Source organism: Accipiter gentilis, chromosome 1 (genome assembly GCF_929443795.1).
Source record: "Accipiter gentilis chromosome 1, bAccGen1.1, whole genome shotgun sequence".
Lineage (NCBI taxonomy): Eukaryota > Metazoa > Chordata > Aves > Accipitriformes > Accipitridae > Astur > Astur gentilis.
The window spans coordinates 50,371,533-50,385,016 of NC_064880.1; the positions used below are offsets into that span (position 1 = coordinate 50,371,533).

Sequence of the window (13,484 nt, forward strand, 5' to 3'; positions counted from 1 at the left end):
AGATGACAAAGGAGCATCTCCGAGTGGGGAGCCCTGTGGGATTTTCTCGGTGCCTTTCGCAGCAGAAGACACACCATATCACAGCAGAGCTGTTTCAAAAATAATTTCTGTAGATGATGATGGACTTGCCATACTGCCCAAGACTTTAAAACAGAAAAATCACTTTGAGCATGACAGCGAGTTAAATGTTACAGGATTTTCCTTTCTCTTGCCATTGCCTTGGTGTCTTTCAAGGGATGGGGCCGTTAACAGAAATGCATTGTAGTATTTCTTAAGTTTCTCTATCTAAGCAATTACAAGTTGTCACTGCGTTATGGGAGTGATGGGGAACAAAATGACCACAGGCATCACTAAATCAGGTATCACTCCTCCTTCTCTGTTGAGGGAACGGTTTTCACAAAAGTTTATGTGGCTGGTTTGTACTTTTATTGCAAACTTTCAAGCTGCCACCGGTAAGTTCGATCCTATAAAGAATGGAGTGTTCTGGCCCTGATCCAGAAAAACACTTAAGCCCATTGCAGAGTGCTTTGCTGGATCGGGTCCAGAGCAGAGCAACATGCGGGAGTAGGGGTTCAACAGTAGGGGCTTTCTCTCTTTTTGGGTGTTTATAAGGCAATCTCCGCGGACACGATTGCAACTTGGGCAGGATGAAACAAAACAATAGTTAGACCCCCCCAAAAGAAAGGTCAAGGCACGAACAGCGTGACAGGTTTTTTTGGTAGAAATCTAACAAAACCTCCATGAGAACCTTCTCTTTGATGGAGCAGTACGGTGATTGATGGAGAAAACGGCAGGTAGATGTCATCTCAGGGTTTCTCATCCAAAGCAGAGCTCTGCTGCACCAGGTGCTGCTTGTTTGAAGAAACTGTGGTTTTCCCACGTCACTTGTAGGTGACGTTTGTGGGTAAATAACCTGTGGTGAATAACTTATTTGATAATTTTGGAAACCACTTAGAGATGTCTTAGAATTATCTTAATTATTTAGGGATACAAGTGAATTCGGAATGATGTTTCAGGAAATCATTAATTGCCTCTACTTTGCACTAGAGCAGCCTGTCTGGGCCTTTTGAGAAACGCTAGTTGGTTTTGTTAGATTTGGTTGAAACAAAAAAGAAGTATGTTGCTTCTCGTTGACTAGATCAATTAGGCCAGAAATATGCTTGTAATGGGAAATAATCCAAATCAGTCCTCCAAGTCTCTTTCTAAACCAACGCCACGCTATTTGAAAAGAGTAGCAACGAGTTAGTTGTGATGAATTCCCACAAAAAGAGGGAGAATTTAAAGAACAAATGGGAACACAGAAAAAAAAAAAAAATTAAACATCAGGTTATTGCAATTTACTTCATTGGTGTTAAAACAGCAGTTGTCAGATGGTTGTCCCTTCACGCCGGGATACCAGGCATACGCAATGGAGGCTTTGCCTTTGCAGAAAGGATGATGACGGATTAGTGCTTAGATGCTGAAATAACTCTGGTAGGAGATGGATACCCTTTAGCTAAGGGAAGGGGGGGCTGCTGAGGCTGAATTTAACAAAACCAGACTTGCCCACAGACTTGCAAGCGCTCACAGAGTGGATTTTTAATGCTGCAGGTGACATTGTTGCTGACTGAAGAATGTTCATCAAATCAGAAAACTGCTGATAAGCTGCCTTTCCCAAAAAGGGATCTCACGAACTTCTCCTGTAAATCTCTTGCCTTTCATCATACCCTGGGAGGTGAGGTAGAGGACTTGTGACGGATATTATTTAGGTTTTTCTTCAGTCTATTAGGGTAATCAGAAGGATTTATAGAGAAAAAAATAATCTCAAAACATCTCTTTTATGGTCTATCTATTAAAAACTGAATGAAAGAACGAAAATAATTGAGCCTACACTTCCCTTTTTGAATATTTTGGTACACCACTGGAAATTGTGAGTGTATTGAAACAGGAGTATATTGACTACTGTCACCCAGGTTCTGCTAAGAACATTTTAACATTGAACCAAATGTATCGTAAAGGAAGTGGTATAACTAAGTCATTCAGCAGTATTTGCAAAATATATTTAAGACCAAATTTGTATAAGGCCTGTTGGAATTTTATAAAATCAGTCTTAAAGAATATATTGCCTCTGTTGTTGCTGAGTTTTTTCAAGATGTTTTGATTTTTTTTTTTAAAGTTCTTTTTCTAAACAAAAAGGCTGGTAGAAATGAGTGAGAACTTTGTTGAACTTCCCATTAATTCCATTTGTAAGCCAAATTTTTTTTTTTTTTTTTTTTTTCCCTCCCCCCCCCCCCCCCCCAGAAGAGCTTGATCTTGGCTTACGTATCTGTGGATTTTGATTGTATTTCTGTAACTATATTCAGACTGTGGAGCTTCAGGACTTTCTTGATTGAGAATGCTCATTGCTGGGCTACAAAGTAATGTTATTTCTTTTATTTTTGCCCTATAAGAGAAGCATGTAACCTTTTTAGAAAAAGTATTGTGTTAAATAATCAGGTAAGATGTCTATTCTTTCTCCCTGTACACATGCAGTTTTCCTTAGCATTTCTGCTTTGCGTGCAGCTAAGAGGTTTTTAAAGCACATAATATGATCCATAACTGGAATTTAATATTTTTTTCCTCCTCTCATGTTTCCTGGAAACCTTCCTATTGTCTTTTTATTACACTACCACTGATAATTTGCCAGTACCACAAACCCAGTACTTTTTACTATCCCCTTTCTTCATTTGGTTGTGGATGGATTTAGTGCTTCTGATAGATTCTTTTTCGCGTGTATCAGATGTGAGCATTTCTTTTGCTAATGCTCTGATCGCTGAACCAAAGACCCGACCGAAAGCTCTGATCGGTGCTGTACAGTTCACAAAGTTGCACACGGGGCCCCCAACAGACACGCGTGATTCCTGGAGAGAGCAGCTGAATGTTAAAATAGATGCTTTGGAGTGGTGGTGTGTCTTGTTATTTAATTTGGGTGAGCGAAGAATATATTTTAGAAAGCATCGCTGGGCAATATGCTCTGTTGTATATCAAGGAATAATTAGAATGGGGGATCTGGGTGAGAAAGACTTTCTATGATCTAGACCTGAATAGTTTAGTTATATGTCTTGAGCACTGTAGAACCTTCAGAGTTGTTGAACAGTAAAGATAAAGAAAAAGATAAATGGAATTAATTTATTTTGAATTTATATACATGTCTCTGCCTGCATTAATATTAAGTTCCATCCAAAATCTAAATAGAAAGACTGTAATCTTAGAAGTTCTCTCAATAGCATCAGCAAATCATTCTTGTTTACCCTACATGCTAATAAAACAGGAACATGACACTCCTGAAAACAAGATTGCAAAATACAGAAAATGTGGTCTGACATTTTTTTTCTCCCCAAAGGAGGGACTGCCACTAACTAAAGTATTTCTTATGAAAGCTCGATTGCTTAAGATGCAGAATATTAAGAGAGAAAAACACTTTAGGACACAGCCATGTCACCAGCTGTTACTCACCCTTAATGAAATTGTTAAGTGATATTCTTCATAAATAGGTCAGAGAAACTTTTGAATTGTGAGGAATGTTTTATCTCTTTCTTTGAAATGTTTGTATTAAATTTAGAACTGGTAATTCATTAAGCTCATTAGCTCTGACTAGGAGAGTAGAGCAATATCTAGGATATAGATTTCAAGGCTTAAAAATGTTACTGCTTACAAATAAACATGAAAGCAATGTGTGGAGAAAAAATATGGGATCGTAATATGTTTAACTGTTTTTTGAGCGTGGCCCTCTGGATTAATTAAGAACATTTTCTATATTCAGACACTTGAATATAAACAGAATACATTATGACTTTTGGTTAACTCTGTTTTAATAGGGAAAAAGAGAATGCGTTATGATGAATACAGTGGAAACTAGTTGAGACTATATTTTGTTGTTTGCTTTTCAGCTTCAGTTAAAAGAGGAGATAATCACTGAATTTTACAGGATCCCAACTCCAAATTATATTATTATTGATTGCCATTGAATTTAAACAGTAAAAGTTTTACATATATATATATAGATAGATAGATATACACGCACAGACACGGACACGCTTTTGGGTGACGTGTTCTTTGTTGCAGATTTATAAGGAAGTAAAATGTTATTGAGCTCTGCCAAATGCTTGATTTGTGATGAAACTTTTATTTAGTTGTAGTAATTTCTGGCATAATGCAATAATTTCCCAGACTTAAGTCACAGATGGTTATACTGGCTTCCTCCTAGAAAAGAGGGAACTGGAGAAAATCACAGACTCAACACAGGAACAATTGTAGAATCAGCGTCCAGTATTGCTGTAGCCTTCCATTCATGGAGATTTTAGAAATAGCCTTGAAAGCAGTTTAAATGTACCGGATCTATTATGTGCTTGTTCCCAATGACTTTCTAGTTTCTTGATTGACTTGCTTTGTGGCCTTGAGGTTTTAATTAGCATCTTTCCCATTTCTGTAAAATGGGTTTAAGAGCACCTAACTGGTTAAGCAATTTTTGAGATTCCTGATGGAAAAGTCATGATTTAAAATGGCTATTATCAGTTGGTTAATTTTCAGGTAAATTTGTCAATGTGACATCACAAAGAAACACATTTGTTCCAGAGACTTTTAGAGCCTAGTAGCTGTACGCTTCAAATACACAGGGCTCAGAGGAACACCCCTTTCCATAGAAATGCGGTACTGAAAGAAACCACATTTCCAAAACTCAATCCAATGCATGCTGTGTGGCCCAGTAATTAAATTTGTTGGTCCACTTTTACCTGCATGTATTTAAATCCACTCTGAATTTAAATCCTTGATTTTTTTTTTTTTTTTTTTTTTTTTTTTTTTAGGTAAATCGTCATAGGAGAAATCATTCCCAACATAACTTAACGCTTGCAGACATCATTAGTACACAGGACCACACGGTAAGCAATTGCTCTATAGAACTGATAAATCACTCTTGTTATTTTAAATGTTTATAATGTAAATGTTACACATGCTTTACTAAAGAATAAATACATGAGGCTTTGGATGCCTCAAGATGTTAAGGGATTTGAGCAACTTTGATTAATCAATAAAAAGAATAATTTTAGAAGGTACAAAGCAATTTATATAGCTTGACTTTGCTGTTAATTCAGTTGTACTAGACTGATGTTTCATCAGTATTAATACTTGGTATAAAGGAATACGACCATGTCTTTGTCCTGTCTTTGCCCACACTGAGGTGTTTTTAATATTGGTATAAATTTTTATAAGTAAAAGTGATCATGAAATTTAACAAAATTTGCTTGACATTAAAAGAATCTAGGGGGACTGAGAAGCATAGAGGTTTTTCTATTAAGAGAAAATGAATATGTAAATACAAATTCATCAAAGAAATGCTGGTGTTGGTGGTACTTTCACCTACACGAACTTTTCAGGATTAGGTAGGTTCAGAAGCTTTGAATTCTTCTAATTAAGAAAATTATAGAACCTATATGTGATATAGTGATAATTACTTTTCCTTATAGTTTCTAATACTGTTAGCTCATGACAGTATTTTTTTAATTATTATTTAGAAACTCAAATATTTACACATCCATACTCTCATCTTCCATATTCTTCTAAAAAGCAAATTAAAAAACCCCCCACAGTCCACAAACACGAAACCCCACACAATAATTCCATTTTCTTATTTCTGTGCTAATTCTTCAGGGCATTTTGGGTTATTGTCTCAACCTTCCATATGTTGAAAAGGTGCAGGAAGGGCAGCAGCTTAACAACAAATGATGATATTTATTGAGACAGAAACAACAGAGCATATTATTAGGATGTATTTGCTATTCTTTTTAATCTAATGTCATCTATTTGCAGAAATATTGTACATTGATACTGAGCTGATTTGGAAGTATTTTCTTGAAAACAAGTAGAACAGAAAAAGAGATATTAACAGATGTTAAACAAGGGGAATATAGCACCCCAAACAGAGTTTATAAAAATATTGGGGTCATCCTAGAAATCTTTTTATTTGTCTTCGTAGTAAAGTTGTTTTGCAATTCCATAAATGCCCTTTATACTAATTACAAAGAAAACTGTGCACATTATCAATTAATGAAGACCATGCAAATTTTTTTTTTTTTAAAGCCAGCACCTGTACTAATGCAATTAAAGTAATACACATGTGGAAGTTACTTTGCTGAGCACTGAGAGGACTCATTAGCTGAAGATCTTGTATTTTTTGAGTTGTTTAATTTTGAGCTGTTTAATTTAAAACAAATGGTGGATTTGAGCTATGTGATTTAAATCAGGAAATTTTATATGCCCAACATTTTTTAGTGGATTTGATATTTTAGCTCATGACAATTGTAAGGAAAATATGACTGAGCAGCAACATTTTCATCTGGAAGTACATCCAATTTTTAACTTCCCAAAATGTGAGAATAGAGGTGATTCGGATCTGATGTTGAAAATCACATTTGCTTTTAGTTTTGGATTGGTTAAAATAACAGTTTGGGAAGGGTGGTTGGTAAACTTTGAAAACATGAGATTTTGGGTCTGATTCAGAGAAGCAATCAACAGCTTGAATGGTTCGCCAATGCTCCTCCCAATTTCTGTTTCCAGATGGGTAGAAATATTAAAAAGAATAACCTTTCTCATATGTTATTTGGCATCTCTGGCCCTGGCCAAGCACCAGAAGTTTTATGCTACAAAAATGAAGGGTTAGAAGGGGAAGAAAAATATTGAAAGATGTAAAGTAAGTTTGATATGAAAAAAAAAAAAAAAAAAAGTAGGTGGAGATGGGGATTAAGTCTTATTTTAGCTCTAATAATTCATCCATCCATCACTACATAAATAGTGACATGACTCTGCACAATAATCCCTACATACTTTCTCTCTGGGTTTTCTATGGCAATGATATGCATGACAGGAATTTGCATGAGATAAGTACAAATTATAGAAAATGCACACACTAATCCTCGTGTACCCATTTGAGAATGTCACCTAAATCATTGTCCACAGACCTACAGACCTTTTCATAGGTACAAACAGACATGTGCACAGTGTACATTTCATTATATGCTGTATACCAGCAACAGAAAAATCCTAAGGAAATAGTTAAACATATTACAGTGTTAATAACGTGATATTTCGTATAATCAAAATAACAGATATGTTTGGTTTAAAAATCCTTATGTTCCATGTTAAAGCATATTTTATTGCTATTTAATGGCTTTGCAGACAGCAAAATTCTATTGAAATTGTTACAAAATCGCATTGTGAAACAATTTACTCTAAAGACCACGTGGAGTTTCTAATCCCCAAGTCAGGCATTGACTCAGTGGTGTTTGAAAGGGAAAACAGACCCACTCTCAATCACAATTTTACTTCTTCTCCCGTTACTGACACGGCTGGGACGTCCTTAGCTAATGAGACCTGATGAGATGGCAGGTCAATGGGTTTGGCTGAAGACCAGTCATCTTGTTTTGTTTTTAATGTTTAAATATAAATTCACATAGCTAGAAATAACCCCTATCCTAGACTGTATGTCACAGCTGTACAAGGGGTGTTTCAGCAGATCATAGAGACCCCAGTGTCCGCAAGGACCTCTGGCCTAAGGAAAGCGTTCAGAGACGTTGAGGAGCAGAAATTAAGAGAGAGAAATGTAAACAAAACAAGCCTAGGACTTGCTTTTAATGCGCCAAAACTCAAGTACAACGGTGGTACCCTACAACCAGGCGTCCCAGCCTCGCGCACACCGGCAGAGTCCTCAGCCTGCTCCGACCCCACAGAAAAGGGACCAGGTTTCAGCAATGGCAATAGCAGAGTATGGGATCTTCAAGGGTGATATCAATTTGCTAATATCACACGCTGCTTTGTATAGGTAATAGCTAAGGGCTTTGCCTTTTGGGCTGTATTTTGGAAAATGCGCAACGCAGCTGTGCGTTCCTTTGTTACAATTCCCGTTTCAGCTCGCGTGTCGAGAATTGACAGAATTGCTCGATTTGCTTTTCTGCGAGATACCATGAGATCATTTAGTTCAGCTGGAAACTTGAAGACAGGTTCTCCCTGCACATAGATGCACACGCTCCAGGGAAATGTGACCTTTTAGGGGCCGCGAGGGCTGAGCGCCTCAATACCAGAGCTCATCTGAAAGGCAACACCACTTAAAAGCATGTTGCTTTTTAGCACCTTGCGTGAGCCTTGATTCGGTGCCAGCTCAAAGCAAAGCGTGGCACCTATGAAGGCAATGTAACTTTGCCTGTTGTAGAGATATTTAATGTTTCTCTGATATTGGTTGCCCCTAAACATGACTATCTTTAGAATATAAGAATCAAGAAGCTTTTACAGAAGTATGGTCTGTCCCTCATAGCTCTCATTGAAATGTGGACTCCTGCAACTCAATATATGAAATGATACCTTGACGTGACTTGCCTACAATATATTTTCAATTAATTCATCTTTTACTTATAGCTAGAAACTTTGCCTGCATTAAAATAAGTTTCTTCTAATTGAACAAATAGAATATTATTAGGGGTTTTTTTTTCAAGACTAATTCTGTGTACTAATTGACTTTAAACGTTGTTTGCAAATTTTAAAGAACTGACTGTACTGGAAAACAATAGGTGACTAAACTGAGAATTAGTGATAAAATGCCTCCATGCTAGATTAGCTAGATGCAGACTCTTATACATGTACTAAGTGGGCTCATTCATCTGAATAAAATCTATGGTTATGACATGGTTTTTTTCTTCTTTCTTGCAGGTAGTGGAGAAAGAAGGATATCTTCTAAAAGCTAAAATAGCAGATGGTGGCAAGAAATTAAGGTATTATATGTGAATGTTATGGAACTTATCAGTTGCAAAATTCAGAGTTGATGCATGTTTAAGTATATATAGCCATTATCGCTGCTAGTAGCCAAACTGCCACTGTTTCAGTGTTAAACCAATGTATGATTACAGTCCCAGAAACCAAGTGACAGCAGCTAATGGGCTCATTGCATGCAACGATCACGTGTCAGTGTTAGCCTCTATATTATAGATATTATACACATATTGAGGACAACCTTAAGGCACCAGGCAAACCAACAATATATTTTCCAGTGGGCAAATTTTATGTGCCGAGTTGTGTGCTTGAGGAGTCAAGGATGGGATGTAGGAACCACCACGTGGTGACGGCACAGAGCTGCCAAGGCAAGATTATCAAAAGTGATCAGCACTTACTCACTTAGCACTGTCTGTGTTAAAAATAATGTGACTATTAATGCTGCCTTTTATGGAAGGATTTGCTATGGTTTGCTGTACTTAGATGCCTGGAAAGGAGTAGCAGTGATGTGACCAGCACTGTATGTTACTGATGAGAATGAGAGAGTAATGTGAAATACGACGTTTTCTGCCTGGAGTAAGGAGCCAAGTACTAAGTTCTCATACCTATATAGTGCTAAACCATAAGGATCCTAGAAATGCTCATTGAAAAGGGAGTCTGGGCATCACCAAGTCCAACCTTGAAACAAGAACTTTGCCAACACTTGGCCAAGCCTGCCGCAGCTGGCCGCCATCCGAAACCGGCGTAACTCGCGTTTTGGGAAAAGGCACTGAAGCCAGTAATACTCTGTTCCTCACTTCGGACACTGGCAGAAGCTTCTGCAGAGCGTGCGTAGGTTGGGTATCGCCTGTGGACATGCCCAAACCTTCCCTGAGCGTCGGGGTCCCATAGCACAAAGCATCTTTTTGGCTTGGTGTTGCACGCCGGCTCGGCGCGGGCACAGGCAGCGTAGCTCGGCCACTTGTATTTTGAAATAGCCTTGAACATCAGGCTGGTATTTTTAAATAGCCTCAGAGATTGTGAGCACCACTGAAGCTATAACGTGCTGCCATCAGGTGTTCATCTGACAGAATGCAAATGCAGCTCTGCCTGGGAACCGTGACTTTGGCACTGGAGCTGGCTCGACGAATTCACGCCATGTCCTTGTCGGTGCTGGCTGGGTCTTCTCTGCATGCTTGTATTTATGGCTTTTTATACAGGCAGAGGGTGCGTAGCGGGGATCCATCTACTCTGCCTACACTTTGTCTGACTCCTCCTTTCACTTACCTAAACTTCATCGGCTGGAAGTGATTTCTTGACTAATGTTGGTGCCGCACGGCAAAAATTAGAATATTGTGAACTGACTTTTCTGAAGAGCTTGAAAACCTTAGTTCGCTGCACGTAGCCCGTGACATACAATGTGTGCCCACCTGTACAGAGACTAATAGACTTTAAAGAATTTTTCTTATTTTTTTTAAAGCTGACAGATGACTTCATGGACAATTTGATAAAAAGGTTGTCTAGTTTATATACCTTTTATCTTTAGGTCACAAAAGTAATGAAGTTTTGATTTTTAAAATGTCACTTTTAAAATGAAACAATTGCAGAATAAAAGAACTGGGGAATTTAGATTTAGGGGAAAAAAATCTTGTGGATAATATGGTGAAATTCAGTTGCATTCTCATACCTTCTATAATTCCTATAGTCTCTTGCAAAACCACTGTATTTTCTTATTCCTGATGGACTGAAAGGATTATCCCCTTAAAATTCAGCAAGAAGCTTGGGTAAAACATCTCACCTGATATAATTTAAGAAATACATACCATTGACTTTTTTTTTTCTTTGTTGTTGACTTCTTATTTCAAAGCCATAGTCAGAACTACGTTTACTTTTTTTTTTTTTTTTTTTAAATGAGGTCCAGGTCGAAATGAAATGTTTTCAAATCTTGTCAAACTTCCCAGCTAGTTTGATCAGAAATTTGAATTTTTTAAGAAGATTGCACATAAGTCTGGGACCTCAAAACACAATTACTGATTTGTATTTCTCAGCTAGAAAAACCTGCCCCACAAATAGCTGAAGCAAGCAGCACTCTGCCTAATAGAAGCGTCCATGACACAGAAATGTTCCTCTCTATAGCTAATGTCAAGCAGTTGGTGTAAGTTGGGTACTGAATCTAAGCTGCATCCCAAGGGTTTTAATCCTTTTTTAATCCATATTTATCCAGGATATCCAACTCATAGGAAAATCTGTTTAAACTGGCACATAGCAGGCTTGGCCACTTACTCCCCTGTGCACTTATGAGACCTGTTTTGAGCAGGAAAAAAAAAATAGGGAAAATGAAAAAGAACTGAAGTTGTGCTTACCAACTTGTATTCACTACCTTGATGGTGATTCTCAGCTACAGCACTCGTTTCCTAAGGATACTTTAAAAAATAATTAACTGAGGTTGAACTGTTCTTTGTGCCAATGTACACAATTCACAGCTATGACCATAGTTCACATTAGCTAAGGATACAGCTTTATAGTGGTAATAAATTTAGCCGAAGATTTCAAAGTGACTTACAAACACTGCCCTTTCGTGGGGAAATATTTGTCAGTGATGGTCAGGTGCTTTTCTAAAACCCTACTGTTTCTCTTCCTCAATGTCTATTTTTTTCCCCCATTAACACGGCATAAAAAATGCAGTCCTAATTAATTTGGACGTATTAATCTCCTTCACAGAGAGTTTCTTTCCCTGTTGCTTCTTGTTGGCTGCATTTTAGGGATGATTGTTAGATGGTGCTGGGTGAAATCCTGCCCACACTGAAGGGACTGTAGTTCCTCTGATAATGCCAGTGGCATTAGGGCTTCATCTGTAATATTGGTTATGCTCCTTAAACTGAAGGCTCAAACATATTGAATAGGAAAGTCATTAATAGAAAAACTGCCTGTTGTTACGCCTGATGTGTGGTTTGATGAGATATTGAGTGCAGCAGAGCTTTGAGATGGATCTGGAAGTGAGCATCGAGAAGAAGACTGACAGGCTTTTAAACTCCACAAAGCCAGGTTTTGCTAGAACAAAAAAATGGGTTTGAGTTACTTAGGAATACCTAAACAGAGAAAACTCAGAGGGACTAGGGAAGACAGAAGAGAGGAAAAAGGGTTTCTAACAGCTCGTCCCTGGGCCCTCCATGTCCTTAGAGGCAGCTCCCTCCTTTTAATGCACTACAAGATCCATGTGAAACAGCCTGTTTGTCTCATGCATTTCCAGGTCTGTTCTAAAATAGTCAGATTTGCGGTTTGCATTCATGTAAAGCAAATAAATAGCGGGTTCATGAGTAATTTTGTAAATATCAGATGTTATGACCCGCAAATCGGAGAGTCAAACTTAAGATGTTGATCTAAAAATAGTTTTTGATCAGATCAGATCCGTTTGTTTATGATTATCTGGTGGTTTGAAACATCACATTATATGTAATACATATAATAACATTTTCTTCTGAGTTGATTATTATGTTCTTCTGCGTCAGGGGACACTTCCACATATCCATGTGTATTTTGACTTTTCCCTGGCCCCAGCGGTTTGCCAGCTCTCTAGGGCTATACCATGAACTCCTGATGTTTAATGGTTACCTAAACCTCTCTCAGATATCATTCTTATCTTCCTTGCTCTCCTGTAAATTTTTAATTTAAGGAAATGAGAAAGTATTTGGGACCTTTCAAAATAGACCCTTTGCTGAGGTCTGGATAATCAGATTGAAATTAGATTTTTCCTTCTCGATCCTATTTTAAGTATTAGTTACCAGAAGGGCACCAGCTGTTCTGGAGTCCTCTAAGTATATGTGAACTTTAAGCATGTGTGAATAATCCCCCTGTTTTCCTGTGGAAAAGGAACATAGATAGACTTCAAAACATGAATGAGGAGAAAGAAGCCCTTCAAGCTTTGTTAGGCCACATTCAGGTATAATTAGGATGGTGCAACTCAATCGATATTGGTGGAAGTGCATCGCTGCTATTGACTTTAGACCATTGTTTCTGACGTGAAATAATCAAAACCCAAGCCTACAAATGGAGCATCTTTTACCTCCTGCTTGCACGCCTTACTGAATTTTTTCTTTTTTTTAATTTTGTTTTATTTTTAAGGAAAAACTGGTCCACGTCCTGGATTGTTCTCACTGCTCGGAAAATGGAATTCTACAAAGAATCCAAGCAGCCGGCACTAGCCAACCTGGTAAGCAATCAACCACGCAGTATACTCGGCTTCCTTGCAACTGTTATTTCAGTATAAAAAGTTTTTGGTGTTTACGTAAGAGAAATTCAGACTGAGCTGGCAACCTTCAAAGGCTTGAGAGCAGCTGAAGGAAAGTGCCTTGATAAACTTTTAATCAGATGTAGTATATGAGAAGAAATAGGACTTAGCATGTCCTTTATTAAGAGGTGCATTTTGAGAATAATTGCAAAGTGAGACAAATGGTGAGTGACTACCCAATAATGTGAAGGTAACACTTTAAATTAAGGTGCCATTTATAAATGCTTTATTCTTATTTATGAAAATGATCACTAAATGCAGCTACTTCCTCAAATAATGTATTATAAAGTATGTTATAAAATGCATTAGTAATAAATGCTTAACAGATGATGCGATGAGAATCTGTTGCAAAGGATATTGTGAGACGTAAATTGTATTAAACCATGTATGTGCATCTTTAATACATGAATTTAAGTTGTTATCTACCATCCTATAAAGTAGC

At 37.6% G+C, this 13,484-nt stretch overlaps 1 protein-coding gene across 5 annotated transcripts in view; it reads left to right on the plus strand.

Annotated features, from left to right (window-relative positions):
• The window catches only part of ARHGAP15 (Rho GTPase activating protein 15), a 330,972-nt gene that overhangs the window by 43,059 nt on the left and 274,429 nt on the right, over positions 1 to 13,484 (plus strand). For all 5 annotated transcript variants that reach the window (XM_049803687.1, XM_049803704.1, XM_049803697.1 and 2 more), the window contains 3 exons: positions 4,824 to 4,898; positions 8,716 to 8,777; positions 12,877 to 12,964. In XM_049803687.1, the coding sequence (XP_049659644.1) occupies positions 4,824 to 4,898; positions 8,716 to 8,777; positions 12,877 to 12,964 (225 nt within the window). The remainder of the gene's footprint in view (positions 1 to 4,823; positions 4,899 to 8,715; positions 8,778 to 12,876; positions 12,965 to 13,484) is intronic.